Genomic DNA, 21,761 nt, shown 5'->3' with positions numbered 1-21,761 from the left:
GTAAAGAATCTGTTTGCCAATGCAGGAGACATGGGTTCTATCCCTGGTCCACATGCTGTGGAGCAACTAAGCCTGTGCACCACAACTACTGACCCTGAGCTCTAGAGGAAGCTGCAACCACCGAGCCCCCGGGCTGCAGCACTGAAGCCCGTGTGCCCTGGAGCCCGTGCTCCGCAACAAGAGAAGTCACCGCAGTGAGAAGCCTGTGTACTGCAACTAGAGAGGAGCCCCGATTGCTGCAACTAGAGAATGCACGCATGAAGCAACCAAGACCTAGCATAACCAATAAATTAATAAAAAACATTTTTTAGAAAAATAGGCCCAGACATCATGCAGTCTATTTATTCACCAACATTCCTGTCTTCAAGGAGCTGACACTCAGTTGATGTTTCTTGGGACTCCCTCTGAGTGGTTAAAAACCACTTCTGTTTTCCTCTTGGGTACTTTTCCAGGTTGCTGGGCAAAGTCTTTCATATTCTGATGAACCAGATGGTCCATTAAACAGCTCAGATTTAAGTGGGATGAATCATCACTTAACTGTACTTAGAAATTCTAAAATAAGTCACGTGTAAGCTGTTGCAAGGGTTTTTGTTTTCAGTGCCTTGCTTGGCTGTGCTTTCAGTGTTTGCTGACTGTGGAATAAACCCAAACACTGGCAGATGGCAGCTGTACTGCCTGAAGTGGGGAGCATTGAGTCCTGCCCAGTCTGGGGAAATAGGAACCATATGTGTTCATGATAACACGACACTGGGGAGCACCCAACATCCACAAGGAGGGAACTGGTTAAGTACCGTACATCCGAACTCTAGAATAAGAATCACTCTTCTCCCCGGGGGCAGGGGAGGGGCACCTCCCTCTATGAAACCTCTGTCCTGCTTTGGGGCAGAAAAGGGGAGGGCAGAGAGCACTTTCTGCCTCAGCCGCCTCCAGCTCAAAACAATCCTTGTGCCAAAGTGGTACACTTCGGATCAGCACGTCCGTCAAGGACCCAATTACAGCAACAGGCCAGCCCTCGGAAGGAAGGTGGGTTTCTCGGAGAACCTTGGGGCCTTTGCACTGGCTTCCCATCCCCAGGGCCTCACCTCACACAGCGTGTTGTTCAAAGTGTCCTCCGAAAGGTCTTCCCTGACCATCTGGCTTCAGGGGCCCCTCCTCCAGAGTATTTTTCTTCACACCACTCACCTGCTCCTGAACAATGTTGTATATTTATGTGTTCGTGGCCAATGTTGGCGTTTCGTCATTGTCTGACAAAATCCCCAGAAATACGGTAGGATTTTATTACCTTTGCATTCTCGGTGCCCAGAAGGAATTTGGCCTTTTTGGAGTTGAAAAATACGCAATGTATGGATAAGTCACATTGTGTTTATTGATTCATCCGTCCACCCATGGACACTGAGGCCGCTTCTGCTTCTTGGTGGCTGTGAAAATCATTGCTATGAACTTGGGTGAGCAAACAGCTCTTCCCAATCCTGCTTTGGGGTTTTTACCCAGAAGTGGGGTTGCCAGATCTTATGGAAATTCTGCTTTTTGAGTTTTGGGGGAAGCTCTGTCCTGTTCTTCGCTGTGGCTGCACCGGTTTTCAGTCTCTTTCCTGGGAGCCGCCTCTAAGGGGTGTGAGGAGGCCCTGTGCGCCGCGTTCACACATCACTGGATCTTAAGCAGCACTGCCGTGCTCACACAGAGATGCTCCTGAGCCCTGGCTGAATGATGATGAACAGATACAGAGGGAAGGGTGAGTGGGTGAAGGGGAGACGGTGTTTCCGGAATATCGAGGTCAAGGTGGCTATGAGGGCAAAGCTCCAGCGCATCTGCCTGAGGGCTGAGGCCACGCACACTGGGAGGGGAAGGCGCTGAGCAGCCTCTTCAAGCTCACGGCTCAGAACCGCAGCCCCAGTGGGGAGGTGAGTGTCCAGGCAGGGACCAGGGGCCAGACAGGGAGGGGCTCTGCCCCCAGGAACTCAGGGCCTCCCTGTGCCCCCAGGGAGCTGCCTCCCACGTGTCTGCCTCTCCCAGGTCACCACTCTGGGGCAGGTCCCTGCTGGACCTCCCCAAGTGCCCCTAGGAAAGAGAGACAGAAGAGCCTGGGCGGCAGTGGGTCCTCCCACGGCCACTGTCCCCTCCTCTCCATCATGTTTACTTTTCTATGGGTTTTCAAGATGGAAGGGAATCTAATTTCTTCATCTCTGGGAGTAATGCACTTCAGAGCTGTCTCCATGTCAGCACTGTCGCTGAGAAGGGCTCAGGGCTCCGTGTAAGGGGATCATGACTCTTACAATATGATGACCACGCATCAAAGATGTTACTTGGGGGACTTCCCTGGTGGTCCAGTGGTTAAGGATCCGCCTTGCAATGCAGGGAATGCAAGTTCTATTCCTGGTCAGGGAACAAAGATCTCACATGCTGAGGGCAAGGAGATCACACCAGTCAATCCTAAAGGAAATCAACCCTGAATATTTCCTGGAAGGACTGATGCTGAAGATGAAGCTCCAATACTTGGACCACTTGACGTGAGGAGCCAACTCATTGGAAAAGACCCTGATGCTGGAAAAGACTGAGGGCAGAGGACAAGGGGGTGACAGAGGATGAGATGGTTGGATGGCATCACTGACTCGATGGACATAAGTTGTAGCAGCTTCCAAGAGATGGTGAAGGACAGGGAAGCCTGGCGTGCTGCAGTCCATGGGGTCGCAAAGAGTCAGGCATGACTTAGCAGCAACTGAACAAAAACACACCAAGATGCAACTAAGACCCAACACAGCCAAACAAATAAATAATAAATAAATAAACAAAAGAAACAAAAAAATTCTCAAAAAAAGAGAGATGTCATTCATTAGTTAAGGAGGGGCCAGCTGCACGTTATAGATGAGATTCAGACGAGGCTTCAAAGGGCCGGCAGTCTACAGGAGGATGACAGACAGACAGACAGAGGCAGAGCTGCTCGACTGGGTCCCCTACGTGCAACCCACCTGCATCTTCATAAAATCGAAGGCTCGGCGTATTATCTGTTTTCTAGAGTTTACAGAACTGGTAAGAGGCTCTAAGGCGCCAGAAGCCAGAGCTCACCCTCAGGGCGTCCAGAAGACTCCTTGTTTCCCACGGGAAACCTCATGTGGCCATGTCTATTGTCCCCTGAGGCCCCCCCTACCCCCATCAAGGGCTCCTGAGAGCAGAGACCAGCACTCACTCGGCATCCATGGGGTGTGGCCCAGGCTGGGCCATCTGGAGATACCTGGAGAAATGGGTGCATCCTGGCCTGTTCCAGTCTCCTCTCCCCACGGCCCTCCTCTCACCAGGAGGGAAACTCAAGTCCTGTCGGTGGCCTGCAAGGCACCTGCTCCCTGGGCCCCACCTCATCCCCTCCCCAACTCCACCCCAAGCACAGGACACCACCCCCACCCAGGGCTCCCCATCAGGCTGGGCTCCCTCCAGCCTCAGGCCTTTTGCACCTCCCTTCCCAGTGTCCTCCACACTCATCTCTAGCTGGTCTTCAGGGCTGACCCCCTCTAGTAACAGCATCTCAGTAGCCCTTCCGTGACCACACCATTTAAGATCTAAAGAACCATCTCGCTCACTGACCCCCACACCCTCACCTCCTGCCTTGGAGAGACTACCAATTGGCCTCATGTGCGTGCTTCTCATTCCTTCCTCAGTGGACAGCAAAGTCTGTCCTGGGAAGATGTTTGTTTTTATCTTCTCATGCCCAGAACCTGGAGAAGTGCACAGAACAAACACTTGAATAAATGAATGAATAATCAATGACAAAAGTTCATTGTTAATAAAAAGTAATGTTGTTATTACTGCTTTTAAATATATATTAATATATATATATAAATATATATAATATATAAATATATAATGTTAAATATATAATTAATATAAATATTTATTTATTTATTTGGCTGCACCAGCTATTAGTTGAGGTATGTGAGGTCTAGTTCTCTGACCAGGGATTGAACCCAGGCGCCCCCTTCATTGGGAGCACAGCGTCTTAGCCACTGGACCACTAGGGAAGTCCCTGTTATTACTACTGGTACAAAGAATGCCAGTTGCTAACTATGATAAAAGTGTTATGACCACTTCATCAGATGAAGTGTTACCATCACTTCATCTCACACATTATTTTCATCAAAGGTCTTTGAAAACAAAGTCTGGGAAACCAGAGCGCTGTTTCCCGTGACAGGCTTCGTCTGCCACCTAGCAGCAATCTTAGGTAACTGCAAGCCTCACAAGGCCACGTAAGACAGGTGGTTCAGGCAGAAGTGTCCAGTCCGCTGTCCACACATCCGTTTAAAAAAAAAAAAATCTGTATTGGCATTTCTGATGAGAATTTGAGCTGGCACAAGCCTCCTGGAGGGAAATTTGGCAATACCTAACAAAACTACACCTGGGCTTTCCTTTCTGTCCCACTAAGGTCATTCCTAGAAATCTACCCTAAAGTTATGTCTCCAACAACACAAAAACAGGTATACATAAAGTGATTCACTGCATTATCATTTGTCATTTCAAACTTCTGGAAACTACCTGAAGATCTTCATGGAAGACAGAGGCTGAACAAACATGATGGAGCACTCCGCAGCGGGGGAAAAAAGCATGAGAAAGACCCTCTCAAAGCCAATAAGAAGGGATTTTCAAGGACTTTCTGTTAAATGGAGAAAGCAAAGCCCCAAAGAATATAGAACGCTTGCTCTTCTTCACATCAGAAAGAAGGAGCATAAGAAAATACATGTGTATCTGTTCATTTGCACGACAGAAATGCAGGAAGGATAAGACAGAAAGCAACGAGGCTGATCACAGCCCTACAGGGCTTTGTGGAGGGGAAGAGGGCATGGGATTCGGGTGGCAGGGATGAGAAAGAGAGGCAGTTCTCTGGGTGCATCTTTTTTTCTAAATCTTTGACTCTCAGTGAAGGCCAAAACCTACACTTCTCATGTGAACCAGCGGCCATAATCCGGGACATCTAAACCAGAGAAATGAAAGTGTGTGTTCACATAGAAACCTGCACACAATTGTTCATAGGAGTCCTGTTATCATAAGCGAAAACTACAAAAAGACTAAAATGTGCCCCCACAAGCGGATGGTTCAACAGACTCAGCAGTAGACAGGCATGAATTGTTGGCATATGACACCACCTGGATGTATCTGAAGGGCTGTAAGGAGTGAAAGAGGCCAACCTCAAGGGTAACACACTGTGTGATTTCATTCGCATAACATTGTCGTAGAGATGGAAACGGATTGGTGGTTGCCAGGGGTCAGGGGAGGTGGGGAAGGCTGTTGACAGTCTCTGCCAGGATAGTGTAGTTGGGGGAGGGTGGGTCCAGGCTTCCACACCAGGGACAGAACAACACAGAACTCTCCCCACACACTGTTGCAACATCTGTCTTCTGGTTCTATGATTGTTCTCAAGTTGCATAAGATGCAACCACTGGGGAATCCAGGTGAAGGGTCTAAGAAGATACTCTGTTACCTTTGCAACTTCCTGTGACTCTACAATTATTTCAAATTAAATGCTAAATAACGTGATTATGGTCAAACAAACATGTCAGGGCAGGGGGAGGTTTGGTCCCTGGGCCAATAGTTTGTAACTTCTAGTTTCAAGGAGCAGGACAGTCCTATTCTTGATCCCCTGCCATTATTCCTTTGGTCCCATTCCCCTAGTTCAGAAGCCAGGGACTAGGTCAGAGGGAGTGTGGACTTGTCCTCCAAGGCATTGGGAACAACAATGGTGTTCAGCAATTGGGAACAGAAAGATTGGGGGGGTGTGTGTGTGTGTGTGTGTGTGTGTTACTGATTTTCTACTGCTGTGTCATAAACTATCACAAACTTGGTGGCTTCAAGCAACACACATTTATTCTCCTACAGTTTCTGTGGACCGAGAGTCTGTTCTGGTGGGTGGGCTCTTCTGTGAGGGTCTCACACGACAGGGGTCCCCTTTGACACGGGGGGCTCTTCCAGACCATGTCCTTGCAGCTGTGTGACTGAGACTCTGGGCTTCTTTTCTAGCTGTTGACTGGGGACTGTTCTCAGATCCTAGAGGATGCTCTCACATCTCTGCCTCATGACCCACCACCTCTGGCAGTGGTCTTTTCAGGCCGCCAGGAGAGGGTCTTGGCTACGAATTCTGCCAACCCTCCAAGTGAATCTCCTCTGACAGACACAGGAGGTGTAGATGACTACAACCATCTAGTGGCTTCGAGCTGCTGAGTCACTGCAGACTGCAGAAACCCTGGGGTTTCAGGGGACACTCAAACAGCAGAGGTAAGCGGCTTTGTGGGGCTCTCACTTCTTGATCTGTATCTATTACATTTTTGTATGAAAATAATGCATGAAATAGACTGGAGCGAGGAAAACACTATTTTCTAGGCAACACCGGGGTCTGCAAAGCTTTGTGTTAGTCAAGGCAAAGACTCAGGACACTCTTTTATGGAAACTGTTAAATCCACTTGTACAGCAGATTTTGTTCTAATTATATCCCAGATCAACTTCCTATAAGAAATTTTGATGTTTTGCTCTTTCATAGGATTCCCATCATTAGCTGGGACAAAACAATACAAAAATGATACGAAATTACATTTTTGCTTATCAGACAAAGAGGGGATGTTTGTGAAGGTTATTGAATATATCAGATCCCAGTGAACATAATTTCTGTTTGTTAACATATAAATTAGGACTTTCCTGGTGGCTTGGATGGTAAAGAATCTGCCTGCAAAGCAGAAGACCCAGGTTTGATCCCTGGGTCAGGAAGATCGCCTGGTGAAGGGAAAGGCAATCCACTCCAGTATTCTTGCCTGGAGGATTCCATGGACAGAGCAGCCTGGCGGGCTCTAGTCCATGGGGTCACAAAGAGTTGGACACGACTGAGGGAGATTAGCATAAACTAGGATCAACAAAATTTTCCTGTGAAGAGCTAGTTAGTAAATATTTTCAGCTCTGTGGGTCATAATGGTTTCTGTGCAGTAATTCAACTCTACCACAGAGCACAAAAGTCACCAGAGGCAACATGTAAATGATAGTGTGGCTCTGTTTCAATAAAAATTTATCTACAGTCACTGAAATTCGAGTTTCATGTAACTTTCATATCATGAAATATGATTCATCAGTTGATATTTTTTCAACCATTTAAAAATATAAAATCCATTATTGGACTTCCCCGATGGTCCAAGTGGTTAATACTCCACGCTTCTACTGTGGGTGGAATGGGTTCTATCCCTGATCAGGGAACTAAGGCCTTGCCTGCCACATGGCGTGGCCAAAAATATTAAAATTAAAAATTAAAAAACCACTGTTAGTTCCAGGGCTGTTCAAAAACAGGCAGAAGCTGATTTGACCTGTGAGTCGTGATTTGGCAACCTTTCGATTATCTCCATTCTAATCTAAAATATGCCCCATGTTGACATCACAGGTTAAAACCAAAGTCTTTTTTCCTTATCTGCATTTCTTTAGAATGTGCTGGGAAAATAACTTTTGCTTGAAAACACCCAGAAAGAGTACAGGAGGCACCGAGGAGACATCTCAACTCCTTCCAGTTTTTTTTTTTTCTTTTTTTAAAATATTCTGAAAGCTGAAATTGAGACAAAAAGCAAAGGGTTCAGGGACCACTTTTCAAAGATAGGGTGACAATGATGAGAGGGGAAGAGGTGGGAGGTCTAACCTGAGGTCTCAGACACTGTGTGGGACTGCTCTTGAAGATGCTGCTCGAACCATGAGGATTAACTCTTTTTAGCCAGATGGAAGGCAATGGAGGTTCAAGCACACTTAAATTAGGTGTGAAGTGGAAATAAGGGAACCTCCAGAGCGGACGTCTCTGCCTAGGCCTGCATCTGCTCGTCCTAAAACTATCAGGGTGGCCTTTATAAGGCTTCATGAGATAATAGAACAGCCCAGAGAAAGTGTAGTTTCCATTAGCCATACGAACATGCCGAAATACATATTTTATTTTTATTATTTGTTTTTTTTGGCACACTGCAAGGCATGTGGGATCTTAGTTCCCCAACCAGGGATCAAAACCTCGTCCCCTGCTATGGAAGCCTGGAGTCTTAAACACTGGGCTGGCTGCCAGAGAAGTTCCCCAAATATCCATACTTTAAACAAGCATTATAAAGAACATTCAGCAGACATAAGAGACGTAGGTTTGATCTCTGTTGGGAAGATCCTCTGGAGGAGGCTTGGCAACCCACTCCAGTATTCTCGTCTGGGAAATCCCAGACAGAGTGGTCCACGGGGTCACAAAGGGCTGGAAATGACTGAAGCGACTTAGCACTCACAAAGAATGCTAACCCTGACTGCTTTGGAAGCTCCTGATTAGCTTGTCTATATCCAAATGACGTTAGAAATGTGGCTTGAGTCTCCATTTTTCTTAATCCACTTAGATACATGTAACTGTCAGTTTTGTGTAGAAAAAGTCAATATGTTAGACCCACAAGATAGAATGAATAAGTTTCTGAAGGTAAGAAAATGAAGTGAGGGACTTCCCTCGTGGTCCAGTGGCTAAGATTACACACTCCCAGTGCAGGGAGCCCAGGTCAGGGAACTGGATCCCACAGGTCGCAACTATGACCAGGAGCAGCTAAATACATAAACATAAAAAAAAAAAAGTGAAGTGAATCCACCATCCTCCGGGCACACACACCTCCTAACTCAATCATTTTATAATTTTAAACCTATAATTAAAGTTGTCCTTTGTAATGTAGTAAATTAGAGAAAAAATGGTTCTGCCCTTTCCAAAAATAGCTACTATAAAGATAAGTTATTACAGAAATAATATTAGCATCTTATCCCCAAATCTCCCAAGCCTTATTCTACAAAGGTCATGGCCCAGTGGCCAAGCTTGTCCCTGTCCTCATGCTTCTCACCACCCTCAGCTCTGGAGGAGGTAAGCAACACAGAAACAGTAACTGCAATGGCTTCTGGCCTCACGTTTTTTTTTTCCAGTTTAAAGAAAAAATGAGAAAGGAAAAAGGTCACAAATTCGAGAACTGCTTTTCTTCACAACAGTTTTATAGTTTGGATACAGTTTGTCAGTACCCAACTTCTCCTCTGCTACTTGGACACACAAACCCACTCAATCGACAGAGTCTTCTTCGCCCCAAATCTCATATATTGTAACTTTATGCTGTGGATCTGCATTCCCTAAGTTCTGAAGCCTGAAGTGACTGCTGGTTGCCATGTTGACTTTCAGATTCCGCACCCTGGACACAAATTCCACAAGGTCCATCTCGAGCTGGGTTAAGGTACTGAATGCAAAGTTTTTGTTGGGTGAAGCGTTTTTCCTTCCTGGAGGGCAAAATGTACAGCCCCGAAGGGTGGGAGGAGTCTGCACCTGTCAAGAAAGTTATTCAGGGTGAATGATACCGTTGACATTGCTGGTTTGTGTTGACAGAGTTCTAAGAGAGTTGGGCTCACCTGAGAGAAGTTGGCTCCAGCATTGATCTAGTCAAAGGACTGGCAAATGGCCAAATATGGCCTGCCAGCTGTTTTTGTTAATAAAGTTTTATTGGAACAGCCAGGCTCATTCATTTGCCGATAGTCTATGACTGCTTTCATGCTCAAAGGGCAGAGTTGAGTCCTTGCAACAGAGACTGAATGGGCTACAAAGCTGAAAATATCGACTATGTGGCCTTTTGCAGAAAGGTTTGCCAATCCCCTGCTCCCATCAGTTTGGACACAGTATCCTGGAGCATTGGGTCTGCTGAAGAGGGAACAAGCCACCATATTTCTCTTCCCATCCCCTTCTCAGAGCTCTTCAGCCACTTCATGGACAGGCTGTTACTTCTTTACACCTCTGACCCTTTATGACAGATCTTTTCCTCTACTTGGATTAATGATACCACTTCCATTCAGTTCAGCCTGAATCATTCAGATGTCAGGGAAATGAAAAATCAGGGGCAGTGAATCTGGCTCTGTAAATAATTTTGACCTGAAACATGCCAAGTTCTTGAATCTATCCTCATTTGAAAAAAAAAAAAAACTGATTTAACAGGATAAACTTTGAGCCAAGATTTTAGTTGCCTAATAAACAAAAGGTGGCCTTCATCTATATGAGTCCCAGCCTCTGTGAGTTCAGGTCTAGTTTTCCCTAAGGATATGTGGGGAAATGAATTAACCAGCACACTCAGGACTGGGAATAGATACTCCATATTCAAATTTGTTATACCTAACAGCCTTGCCTGTAATATGAGAGCATCTGTTTCTCTTGAGTCTGAGTTTTCTGAGATGGAATCAATGTGGATTAACAAAAGGAGCCACCCTTACCTTATTCTTTTCACCATCTCCTCGAAACTTCAGTATCATGTACAGCACAACAATAAAAGTGAGCCAGAGCCACTTGCTCCCAAGCCTGCTTTGGGTATGCTCTGGTAGATTCTGCCGAATTCGAAAGTGCCCTCCGCAAGGCACCTTCCCCTGGGTTTCTTTGGGTTTCTCTCTCAGAGAAGAAAACATAAAGGCATAGCCGCAGGAGAGACACAGAGGCAAGAACAAGCACCATTTCAGAGACTGCATGGTGAGCAGAGATGGCATGGGACGTGGCTGACAGTGGGCTGGTGTGCCCTTGCACCTGGAGACAGGGGACCAGGCAGGGCTGATCTCTGGTGATGTCACAGAGGCCCCCCCAGCCAGAACCTGCTCTGGCCATTGTGATGACTTCAGGGCAGAGGATAAAGAGGCTTGAGGGGGTCGCCTGGGAGTAGGATTTAAAGGGAAATGGCATCATTTCCAGCAAGCAGTCAAAAAAGTGGTGGGGAGTGACAGAATGCCATCTCCTTGCCAGTGTATGCTTTCTAAGCCTGGTGCTCTACTGGGAGGGCGGGTCCATCTCCTATTTTTATTTTTGCATTTGTTGAATCCAGACACTGTGGTGAGCAGAGCAGACTCAAGGCATGTGCCCCCGTGGAGCAGAAAGCCGAATGGGAAAGAAAGATATTAAACCAGAGGCTGCAAACTAGGAGCTCCTGCTGTGTTTTGTGTGGCCTACACTGTTCTGAAAAATTATTGTATTCAGTCGCTAAGTCGTGTCTGACTCTTTGTGACCCCATGGACTGTAGCTTGCCAGGCTCTTACTGCAGTGGGTTGCCATTTCCTCCTCCAGGGGATCTTCCCAACCCAGGGATCAAACCAAGTCTCCTGCATCTCTTGCTTTGGCTCGGGTACTTAAATGGGGGTGGGGGAGCTCCATTTACAAAGATCAGATTTCTGATTTCCTTGAAAAGTATGGAAGATCTGATAACACAGGGCCCCTCTCTGCTGGAGCCAGGTAGGAAACCGCCCCTCCGGTGGCTATGTTCTACTGTCCCCACCACTTCCTATCACCTCATATCCACACTTGCTGACATCATCTGAGTGTATAACGCCTGGCTTAATTAAGAGTATCATTTATTTCATTAAAATTGTGATAAGGGAATTAGGAAAGACCTCTTTTGATTTTACTATTTATAAATTGAAGACAAATCAACATTTGAGCATTAGTTTTACATGACCAGTTATCAAATGGTCACAGTATGAAGTATGCAGTTGTTCATTAGCAAACTGTTTTGAGTTTTAGACTAATAAGTACTAATAGTGGAGATGAAAACTGAAGAAAAATGCCAATTTGAAGTTTGTGAATAGGCAATGGCACCCCACTCCAGTACTCTTGCCTGGAAAATCCCATGGATGGAGGAGCCTAGTGGGCTGCAGTCCATGGGGTCGCTAAGAGTCAGACACTGAGCGACTTCACTTTCACTTTTCACTTTCATGCATTGGAGAAGGAAATGGCAACCCACTCCAGTGTTCTTGCCTGGAGAATCCCAGGGACGGGGGAGCCTGGTGGGCTGCTGTCTATGGGGTTGCTCAGAATTGGACACAACTGAAGCGACTTAGCAGCAGCAGAAGCAGCAACAGCCTTAAAAAATCTCCATTCTTTTAGGTGATTTTTTTTTCCTGTAAGTTCTCTGGAAAAACAATGGAGATTGGACATCTCGATTTCAAATGTAAATGAAAACTAATTTTTATTTTAATATTTAACTGTTATTGAAAAAAGTGAAAACGTTAGTTTCTCAGTCATGTCTGACTCTTTGTGATCCCATAAGCTGTGGCCCATCAGGCTCCTCTGTCTATGGGATTCTCCAGGCAAGAATCCTGGAGTGGGTAGCCATTCCTTTCTCCAGGGGATCTTCCAGATCCAGGGACTGAACTGTTATTACTGTGAAAAAACAAACTGTGATGAGGGAACTTCCCTGGTGGTCCAGTGGTTAAGACTCCAATGCAGGGGACACAGGTTCGACCCCTGATTGGGGAATGAAGATGCCGCAGGCTGAACAGCATGGCCAAAAAAACTGTTGTAAGAAATGAGAGCTTTAAGAGTGCGAGGGGGTAGCTGGAGGTTAGTTCAGGCAGGCAGGTTTTCCTGAAGAAGACATCCGGGCAGAGTGTGAGGGATGATCAGTTGGCTGGATGAAGTGGGGGAGAGGCTGATATCTAGGCAGGTGTGGGGACGGTGAGGTGACAGGGGTGCCGCGGACAGAAGCCGCTGCCAGGAACACAACCAGGCCCACAGGCCACTGCGTTCAAAACCACCAGCTTCTGAAAGTGACACAAAACAAAAAAAATCCCAATTAGCGGAACACAGGGCTTGCACCTGTTCCGCTGAGTCATCTGATTCACACTTATTCCTCAGAAAGACGACTTCTGCTGCTACAACCCAGGGTCCACGGTGTGTCTGCACTCAGCCTCTGACTGTGTTGAGCCCAGGGAACTTCTGTGAGAGGATGTGAAATCAGAAGGGGAGACAGAGGAGAGTCGGACGTACCACACAGGCTGACGTGGGGATCACACTCCCCCTAGCTTCAGGGGCGGGGGGCTCCCGGGTAGAGAGCTTACAGGAGTGTGAGACCCCAGGGTTGATCAGAAATAGGCATGGTGATCGTAACTAGATGTATCTGCATATAAATGTACATAAACGGTAATTTTCACGTTTCTTCTGGAAAAAGTCTGCAACAAAAATTCACTGATCTTGATATAATCTGATGAAAATGCATCTATATTCACGTATCCTGGGGTCCAACTCCCCAGACTGCTAAGGCAGAGGACAGGGTGTCAGAGCTGCCTGGCTCCGGCTCTCCAGCCCCTTCCCCACCCCAACCCCAGGCTGCTCCCTCCTGCTTCCAACTTCCTCTCCCAGATCCTCTGTCTGCTTTAAAAAAAATTGTATTTTCCTCAAGTATAGTTGATTTATAGTGTTGTTTCCTCTGCCTGCTTTTTAATGGAACCCCATGCCCTGGATCCCCTATAAAGAACCATCTCAGTAATATGCCCCTGTCTCCAGAAGGCAGGGCTCACAATTTTGAGGCTCCTGCCTTTAGAACAGAGTTTCATTAATTATTGACTTTAACACACTTTATGCATGAGACATACCAATTTTATGTCCAGTTTTCCTTTTCATAATCTGCTGAGAGAGAACGTGGAATTGACGTGACGTCACAGAATTACTATCACGAACAATGCAATGGCTCCAAGTTTCTCACTCAAATATTAGTGGAAGAAGGAAAACACAGAGATGAGAGAAAAAGCAGACTTTAGATTTAATTTTTGTACCAAATCATCAGGTGCGCAACTAAATCTCCTTTCTCATTACAGCGATGGAGCAAGGAAACCCCCTAAGTCCCCTGCTCTGGTGCAAAACGCTCCCTCCCACAGCCCCGCAGGCAGAACATACTTGAAACTCAACTCGTCCTTTCTCAAGTTCAGTCTCACTTGGCTTATTTAATTAATTAACCATTGGCAGCAAAACCATGAAAATGTTAGTCAAAATGAGCTGACCACACACCCAGGAGGAACCTGGAGTCTTTAATTATTTTGAGCATAAATATGCAGCCAACATGCTCTTAGGGCCGCGGGAAGGTCCAAGTGCACAGAGGGTGGAGGTGAGTGGGACAGGGTGATGGGCGAGGCCAGCGGGGTCACAGAGTCCCCACTGTGCCTTCCTACTCGAAGGCACCGTGCCTGGCTCCAGCTTTAAGGGGACGAGCAAGTGCACAGGCCCCAGCTGAGGCCACACCGCTGGCCTCAGAAGCAGTAGGATGTGTGGGTGACCCAGTGGGCCGACTCCTCCTTGGAGCGCTTGGCGGAGCTGTGGGTGGTGAAGAGAGACTTGTAAGCTTCTGACTCTTCGCTGTCAGCAATGGACCTCTTAGCGGCTTTTCCAGAAGTGATCCCGTGTGCTGCTGGAAAAACGAGAAGCTTTGAACTCTGAGGCTGGGGCTGCAGACCATTCCAACCATCACATTCTCGAGAGGCCACCAAGCCCAGGAATTTCCCTCCTCCTTTCTGGGGAGGAATGCTGAAATACAGTATCTCAATCACCAAACCCAAAAACCAAACGAAGCTACTATATGTAAATCTGTCATTTAAAATCACCTTAATCACTACTTGCACTGGCCCCAGCTTCAGAGATTGACGTACATGAGACCCTGAGGCCAGGTAGCTGGTATGTGGAGGGGTTTCTGGAACCCATGAACACTAGATGACTCACTCCTTACCTCATCCATCTGTCCTTCTCTTCTTTGTGAAATAAATACTAGTGTCTCTAAATTCTGGACTAGCCACCAAATGGCTCCTGGTTGGGAGGCCAGAGGAGGGAGGCTGGCTCCAGTGCACAGAGAACCCAGCCTTAAAACGGGGAACGACCGAGTCAGGTCTTTGGTCTCTCTGCACCCCGTTCGCCTGGCCCTACGAGCAGGCTCCACAGGAAAACTGTACAACCGCATGTGTGAACACCCCCTTCAATCCTGACAGGTCTTCTGCTCCAAGGTGAATCAACCGTTTCTTAGTCACCCCCCAAGAGAGCTCAGGGAACCCCAAGAGAGACACGATCAGGATAAGCTAGAGTCTCCAGAGTCACCCCAACAAACAGTGACATGACCACGCGGGTCTCCAGCTGTCTGAGTGGCCCACAGTCGTCTCAACTGGACCCACCTGCACTTTTGGGAGCCGAGTTGGTCTTCTTCTCTCGAGTGTCAAGGCTGGTTTCTTCGGGCTTCCCTGTTTTCATTTTTGATGGTCCTGGGGTTTCTGTGAAAAAACAAAGCAAAACAAAACCAAAGCAGGAACTTATTTAGGAAAACAGGCCTAGGGTCTTATTTTTGCTAAACAAGGACTTCTTTTTAGCATCTTACCTTCACTGACTTCTGATTTTGAGACAGACTCTGCCGCCTTAGGTTTCTTTGTTTTCTGTAAAAAGAAAGGGAGAGAGGACACGTGCTCCAATTCACTGATTTTTAGCGTCTGTGTGGCCGCCACTGGCCTGGGAGTCCAACTTGAGGCCGACACAGTCACCTAGGGCAGGGCTTCCTCTGAAAGCGCCTCTGACCCTCAACCCTGCACCTTGGTCCTGCCTAGGTGTTTCTGGTTGCACACTTATGCCTCACGCAATACACATCTAGAGGGATCTGCTCAGCTGTACAGTTATATTCCAAAACCACATCCTCAGACAATTTCAATGAGGAGGACAAGTTTCGGTGAGAACAGTCCATTTTAATAGTGACCACCACACACATAAAAGCAGTTAGCTGGATAATAACATAAAATCCAGACAGGATAACTATGGACTGAATCCTAACCTTTTCAGGAAGACCTCTTCAAAGTGGTCAAAATGTTCTGACATTTGTGTATTTAACTGTAAGGACTTGAGGCCTGTACTAAAGAACACTTTAGCCAATTCTCAACTGTGGATTACTTCTGTTAGAATTCTGTTGCTCATAATAAAGTTAAGCTGGTCAGCAAAAAGTTAAGAAATGAAACTTCTAAAAACCACACAGCTGGGCTTCCCTGATGGCTCAGTAGTAAAGAACCCACCTAACAATGCGAGAGACAAAAGTTCGATCCCTGAACTGAGAAGATCCCACAAGCCGAGGAGCTACTAAGCCCATGCTGCTATTCAATTAGTGAAGCTCGCATACCCTAGAGGCCATGCTCTGCAACAAGAGAAGCCACCACAATGAGAAGCCCATGCATCACAACTAGAGAAAGCCCACGCAGCAATGAAGACCCAGTGCAGCCATAAATAAATAAACATTAAGAGAAAAAGAATATTAAAAACCACACAGCTGATTCAATCATAGGATAAACATAGGATAAACAGGACTCTTGACTGAGGAAATTTACTCTAATCATGACATTTCCTTCAGTATGCAAAAGGTGGCGCTACAGATACACAGCCTAACCCTTTCAGGAGGCTCCCGTATCTAGAAAACATCCCACCTCTAGAAAACATCAGAGACCCTGCTCAGGCAGTGGCCTCTTGGTCTTGTAATATATATATACGCCATGTGATTTGTAACATCTGTACAAAACACAATGTCCTGTTCATTTCACACAGGCAAGACATGAATTCAACTCTGAGGGTAACACATCGTGGTTCAAAAATAATACAGAAAACTGACTTCTAAGCCCTCCACTCACAGCTAAGGTTATGATGTTTGAAAAGCACGGGCAATGGGGCATTAGAAAGGAAATGCTATGTCCTATTCCTAGCTGTGGGTATATTTGGGAAATATTTTGGTTTCCCAGCAGCCGTCTCTAAGAGGCATTCCCAGAAGCTCCAGGGAGGACCCTGCGGAGACAGGCAGGTTAGCTCCGCTGGGCTTTCAACAACTTGGCGGAAGCCTGGGACACAGGAGACAACTGAGGTAAGAGGGCTACAACCACACCACCATCTCTACTAAAGCTTCCTTCAAAACACAATCTCCCCTTCCGTGCTTTTTAAAAACTGGACTTGATTGATAGCAGTAATCAAGGACAAGCAGATCCTTTTTGGTAAATGTCCTCTGTCAAAAACATCTCAAACTTTTTCTTTTTTTGCTCATTTGATAATGAGATCACAGCTATTTAGAAAACCAACTTAAAATGAACGCATTTATAGATTTAATTGCTCCTAAGCCTAAAGTCACCCCTTTAAAACACAGAGTTGCTCTTTATCCTCATGAATGTTGTAGTAACCCGTACAAGACCACTTCGAGGAACACTTCAATTGGCATTTGATCACATAAGCTGGGCACAATTTCCTGTACTACAGAATAATTCACACAAATTATTTATTTTCTACCTAAGTGAGACAATAAGAGAAGAAAACCCAAATGGTTTAGCTCTTTCTGAGAATTCTGGACACGTAATACCAACACCACATTCTCAAGCATCAGGCTTTTAAAGCCCCATGAACATGAATTACATATTATTTGAGAGTGATACAGTCCTGCACTTTCCTCTATTATGATTTTTAAAAAAGAATAACCCGAAAAATCTTTAATTATGACATCACTGGTAGATGTACTCCAACTGCATAAAAACAGGCAGGCTATTTTTTCTTCCCCACAATTTTATGTCCTCAATTTTCTAGTATTTTAGGCATTCTTTTGCCTTAGTTCTGAAGACATGAAGTTTCTCCCACATTTAAACTAAACCTAACTTTTTTTTTTAAGAATGTAAAAAGACCATAGCTATCACCTTAAGTACTCAAGAAATAACAAAATTCACTGCTGGATACAGAATCGATGGCATATTGAACACATTTCTTAGCTGATCAATTGTTTTGAGCCTGGGGCACAAAACAAAGCCTGCACCCCGACACCCCAACCCAGAGCGTTGCCTGCAGTTGATGCTCACTGAGGCGCCACTCAAAACAGGTGGGCGGGAAGAGAGACCAAGCCACGGCTTCCGTGGTGGGAAGGCTATTCTCTGCTCTCCTGCCTGTGCTCTTCCCCTGCGGGTGGGCCAACCACTCCTCCCTCCACACTGAAGAGGAAGCTGAGTGCAGAGCAGACCATGGAGCCCAAGCTCCGAAGAACCTTCTAGAGCCCAGGTTCTTCTAGGTCATAAAAGCCACCTCCATCACTGCAAACCCTGAGGGCGCTGCCAGCAGTGTGGTTGTGAGGTTGCAACAGGCTCCCGAGCAGGGGCCATAGCTAGGCAGGACCTACTTTTGCCCAGACTCAGAGGCTGAGGGCAAAGCCCAGGACGCGGTACCTTCCCCAGCTTGGCTCGCAGCCGCCTCTCCTCCATCCTGCTCTTCAGCACTTCCACGTCTTCCTTGGTGCCATTGAGCACAATGACGTCATCCTCCTGGAAGGCAGCCCCACACTGGAGAGGAGAGAGGAGAGAGGAGAGAGGTCCCGTGAGCATGCAGACAGCAGCGACCCCAGGTCCTGGCTCTCAGCCCTGCCACTGGGCCTCCTGTTGTTTTCCCACCTGCACCTTGGCTTGATCAGCTGTGGAGGTCCCGCCTTGCTTGGGGAAGTTTCCGGGCATGGTTAGTCCAACAGGCCTGCCTACAAGACTGGCCTTGGCTGGTGTCTGGGAATGTACATTTCTGGAGGGTTCTTCCCATTTCCAAACTGTGCTGGGCTTCTGCTTACAGTCCCCACCCCTGCCACTGGACCCAACCTCTGGGTGCACAGACCTGAGCACAGGGTGGGCATTTAGGAGATGCCTGTTAAGGACTCACCAGCGGTACTTACTGAGCACCTACTGCTGCCTCATCTCATGATGACAGACTTAATATGAGCCCATGAGGCTCACACACAGCTGAGCCAAGGCTAGAAGGGAAGAGACCAGGGGATCTCACATTCCAGACAGAGGTCTGTGACCTTGACCTCAGAGTAGCACCTCCTGGGGGATCCCTGGGACCCACCTTCAGTTTCCTTTCAGGAGTTCTGGGGTGGGACCTGGGAATTCACATTTCTAATGTGTTCTCAGGTCCTGCAGGTGCTGCCTGTGGGGGAACCAGGCGTTGAGAACCACGGTTCTAGAGTTTAGATAGTTGGTGATTGGGGCAAATGGGCTGAATTCTAGCAGGACGGGGGAGGGACCATTCCAGAGACACAGCTGCGTCTCAGCTCTGTCCTGGGCTGCAGTGGCCACTGTCATCCCCACAGGGACTTGCGTTTTCAGCTGTTCCCTGGGGAGCCCGCGCTGCTGAGGGCAGGGTGTGGGCCAGGGGCATGGAGGACCTCTTCCTGTGGGCTCTCCAGAGTCCCTCTGCCTAGACCCTGGCCTCAGTTACTGCCTCTGTTAAAGGGAATAAACTGAACTCCCAGCAAGGGTAACACTGAAGGGACTAGAATGCCGAGTTGGGCACCAAGCACTTGACAATTCTCAGCTACTGTTGCAGCTGTGCATTTTCTTGGAGCAAAGCTTCTGGTATCAGCACAGGTGGAGCTCTAAGACACAGCCCTCTGCACCATGCTCTAACCAGCTTCCCTAGGCAAAAGCACTGCCTACCCTGAGTTCCTCATCCATGGCTTCAACCAACTTCTGACTAAAAATACTGGGAAAAAAATTCTTTTCATAAAGTTCCAGAAAGCAACACTTGAATACTATTTAAATAGTTACCACGCATCTGTGCAGGGCAGTAACTATTTACACAGACCCGCAACTATTAACATAACATTTACACCGTATTTACAAAGCATTTACATTCTATTAGTAGGAGTGTTAGTTGCTCAGTCGTGCCCTACTCTTTGCGACCCCATGGACTGCAGCCCACCAGGCTGCTCTGTCCATGGGATTTTCCAGGCAAGGATACTGGAGTGGGTTGCCATTTCCTTCTCCAGGGGATATCTTACCCAGGAAGATCATTAGGTGTTATTATTATTCTTAGGTACATTCTATTAGGTATTTTATTAAGTAACCTGAAGATGACTTGGAGTATATGGGAAGATGGATGTTGGTCACATGCAACTACTACACCATGCTATATAAGGGACTTCAGCCTCTTCGGATTCTGGTATTGGGGGCGGGGTGGGGGGGGGGGGAGACTCCTGGACCAACCCCAAGCCCCCAGCCCAATAAGGAGGGCTGACAGTCACATGGCTGTGTTCTCCCTACTGGGAGGTGCGTGCCTGCACGGGGGGAGAAGGCAGAAGAAAGCCTCACAGGATTCCTCTAGACTGCCTGAGTCTCCATCCCTCACCATGAGGGCTACACACCCCTGCTGGATCAGTGGACAAAGCTGGGCCATGAGGACAGCTGTAGGGCACGTCTGGTGGGTCCTACTAGTCCACTCTGCCCGGAACAGTAAGAGACCAACTGTGCCCAGAATCTCTTTGATAGAGAACATTCTCAGCACAAGACTGTTGCAAGTTCTGTTCTCAGAAGCTGCCAAAGCTTTCCCAGCACCTCCCAACTCTCCTCAGCCACTGCCTTAGCTGGGTTATTTACTGTGGTTCTGGGTCCAAAAAGCATAGCTCCAGGTCAAAGCAAGCTCATGTTCGGGTAAGTTTTCTCAACTGAAAAGACGTTCCTTTGACCCACCAAGCCCAAGGCTGGTGCCGTAGAGATAGTTCTGTGCCCCTGGAGAACAGTGAGGCTGGCAGGCCAGGGGAAGGGAAGAGCCCCTCTGCAGGGGAAGAGTCCCTCTAACCCAGAAGCCCCGGGTTGTGGGCGATTTGGGCAGAGCCTTCCCCTGGAGGTGTCCTCCTTGGAGAGACAATGGGAGAGAATCTGCAGGAACAGAATCAGGTGGTAGATAAGGCCCAGTGGGGCTTGGGGCCGGGTTCTGGCGTCAGTAACCCTCCTGAGCGCACAACCATGAGGCAGAGGTGTGGCAGCTGCTCGCCCTGCTCCTTCACAGCCGCGTCGTCCTCCTCTGGGGGCTTTCTGTGCCTCCTTCCACCTTCTGCCATGCCCTGCTGCCCTGGCCTGATCACGTCAGCAGCCTCAGCCTCCTCCCCTGCACATGACTGCTTAGTTGCCTGTCTATAATGGTGGGCTCTGCCCTGCCTGCTGCTGTGGTATGCTGCCCCCAAAGTTGTACTCTTACAGCTGATTTAGCTGCTAACACCACCAAGTCAGGAACTGCTCACATTAAAACTCGCGGTATCTTGCTCTCGGTCTCCAAAATTTAAAAGACCCACTAATATCAAACCCACTCTTCCCTCAAGGCCTCAACTGCCTGGACTTGACCTGGCAGCCCTTGGAGAAGGCACCTGGCTCTCCCACCAGCCACAGGCCTGTCACCTGACCTCACTAGGCTTCTGCAGGACTCCAGGGCCCTGGGTGGAGCAAACCATCCCTGGAGGTGAGTGAAACCAGGGCAGGAATCAGGCTTCTGCCATGATGCCAGCCTCAGACTGGGGCTCTTCTCTGTGGACTAAAGGGTAGGAATCACTTTAGAAAGGGGGGGGGTGGTGGCGCTGCTGTAAAGACCCCAAAGGGACTGATCCTCTCTCTGCCTATAAAATTAACATGCACACAAAGCAGAAAACACCATATTTCCCTGTGAATGCATTTTTCTATGTGTGCCATTACCATGCACTTGAAATCGTATATTCATTTTCAGTTTTGCTTCATCACTTGGACCTTAGATGTCCAAAAAAATGGAGGGGGGGAATAGCTAAATAAATCATAATACATTCCTAAAAAGGAAGCATATATATAGCTATTTTAAAGAGAGTTTTTGACAACATAGAAAATGCTTATTATATGTTAAAAGGAAAAGTAGGCTGGAAGTTATATATTCATATGATCTCTGGATGTTAATTTCTTTTTAAATATTGGGAAAAAAAGGCTAGTAGCAAAGTCCTGAAGGAGACAGAATTAAGAGTAATATGCCTCTCTATCTGTATTTTTACATATGAGACAAATGGAGTAGTGGTTTCTCAATTTTTGTTCTTGCAAACAATAACTGTGATGAAGAACTGATTACATGCATCTCTGACCCATAAATTTCACTTCTGAGACTTGGTTATTCTGTCATAGAACCCTGTCAGTTTCCTGCATTCATGGCTTATAATATT

General features: G+C 47.2%; 2 protein-coding genes across 3 annotated transcripts in view; both read right to left on the bottom strand.

Moving 5' to 3' along the window:
• Nucleotides 1-8,973: 8,973 nt before the first annotated feature.
• FAM209A (family with sequence similarity 209 member A) lies at nt 8,974-11,658 on the bottom strand. The gene is made up of 2 exons (XM_006049005.3): nt 10,249-11,658; nt 8,974-9,316 (listed from the first exon to the last, which is right to left on the bottom strand). The coding sequence occupies exons 1-2, from the start codon at nt 10,513-10,515 to the stop codon at nt 9,059-9,061; spliced, it is 525 nt and encodes a 174-aa protein (XP_006049067.3). The 5' UTR covers nt 10,516-11,658; the 3' UTR covers nt 8,974-9,058.
• A 2,124-nt stretch (nt 11,659-13,782) lies between these two features.
• Nucleotides 13,783-21,761, bottom strand: part of RTF2 (replication termination factor 2) — a 43,445-nt gene continuing 35,466 nt past the window's right edge. The window contains exons 6-9 of one of the 2 annotated variants that reach the window (XM_006049003.4): nt 17,992-18,105; nt 15,147-15,201; nt 14,947-15,042; nt 13,783-14,195 (exon numbers count right to left, since the gene is read on the bottom strand). In XM_006049003.4, coding sequence (XP_006049065.3) covers nt 14,038-14,195; nt 14,947-15,042; nt 15,147-15,201; nt 17,992-18,105 — 423 coding nt within the window. In that variant the 3' untranslated portion in view covers nt 13,783-14,037. The remainder of the gene's footprint in view (nt 14,196-14,946; nt 15,043-15,146; nt 15,202-17,991; nt 18,106-21,761) is intronic. The other variant, XM_006049004.4, reaches the window with a different exon arrangement.

The sequence above is a fragment of the Bubalus bubalis genome, chromosome 14, assembly GCF_019923935.1.
Source record: "Bubalus bubalis isolate 160015118507 breed Murrah chromosome 14, NDDB_SH_1, whole genome shotgun sequence".
NCBI lineage: Eukaryota > Metazoa > Chordata > Mammalia > Artiodactyla > Bovidae > Bubalus > Bubalus bubalis.
The sequence above is the reverse complement of the archived record's forward strand: the minus strand, read 5'-3'. Positions and strand labels throughout refer to the sequence as shown.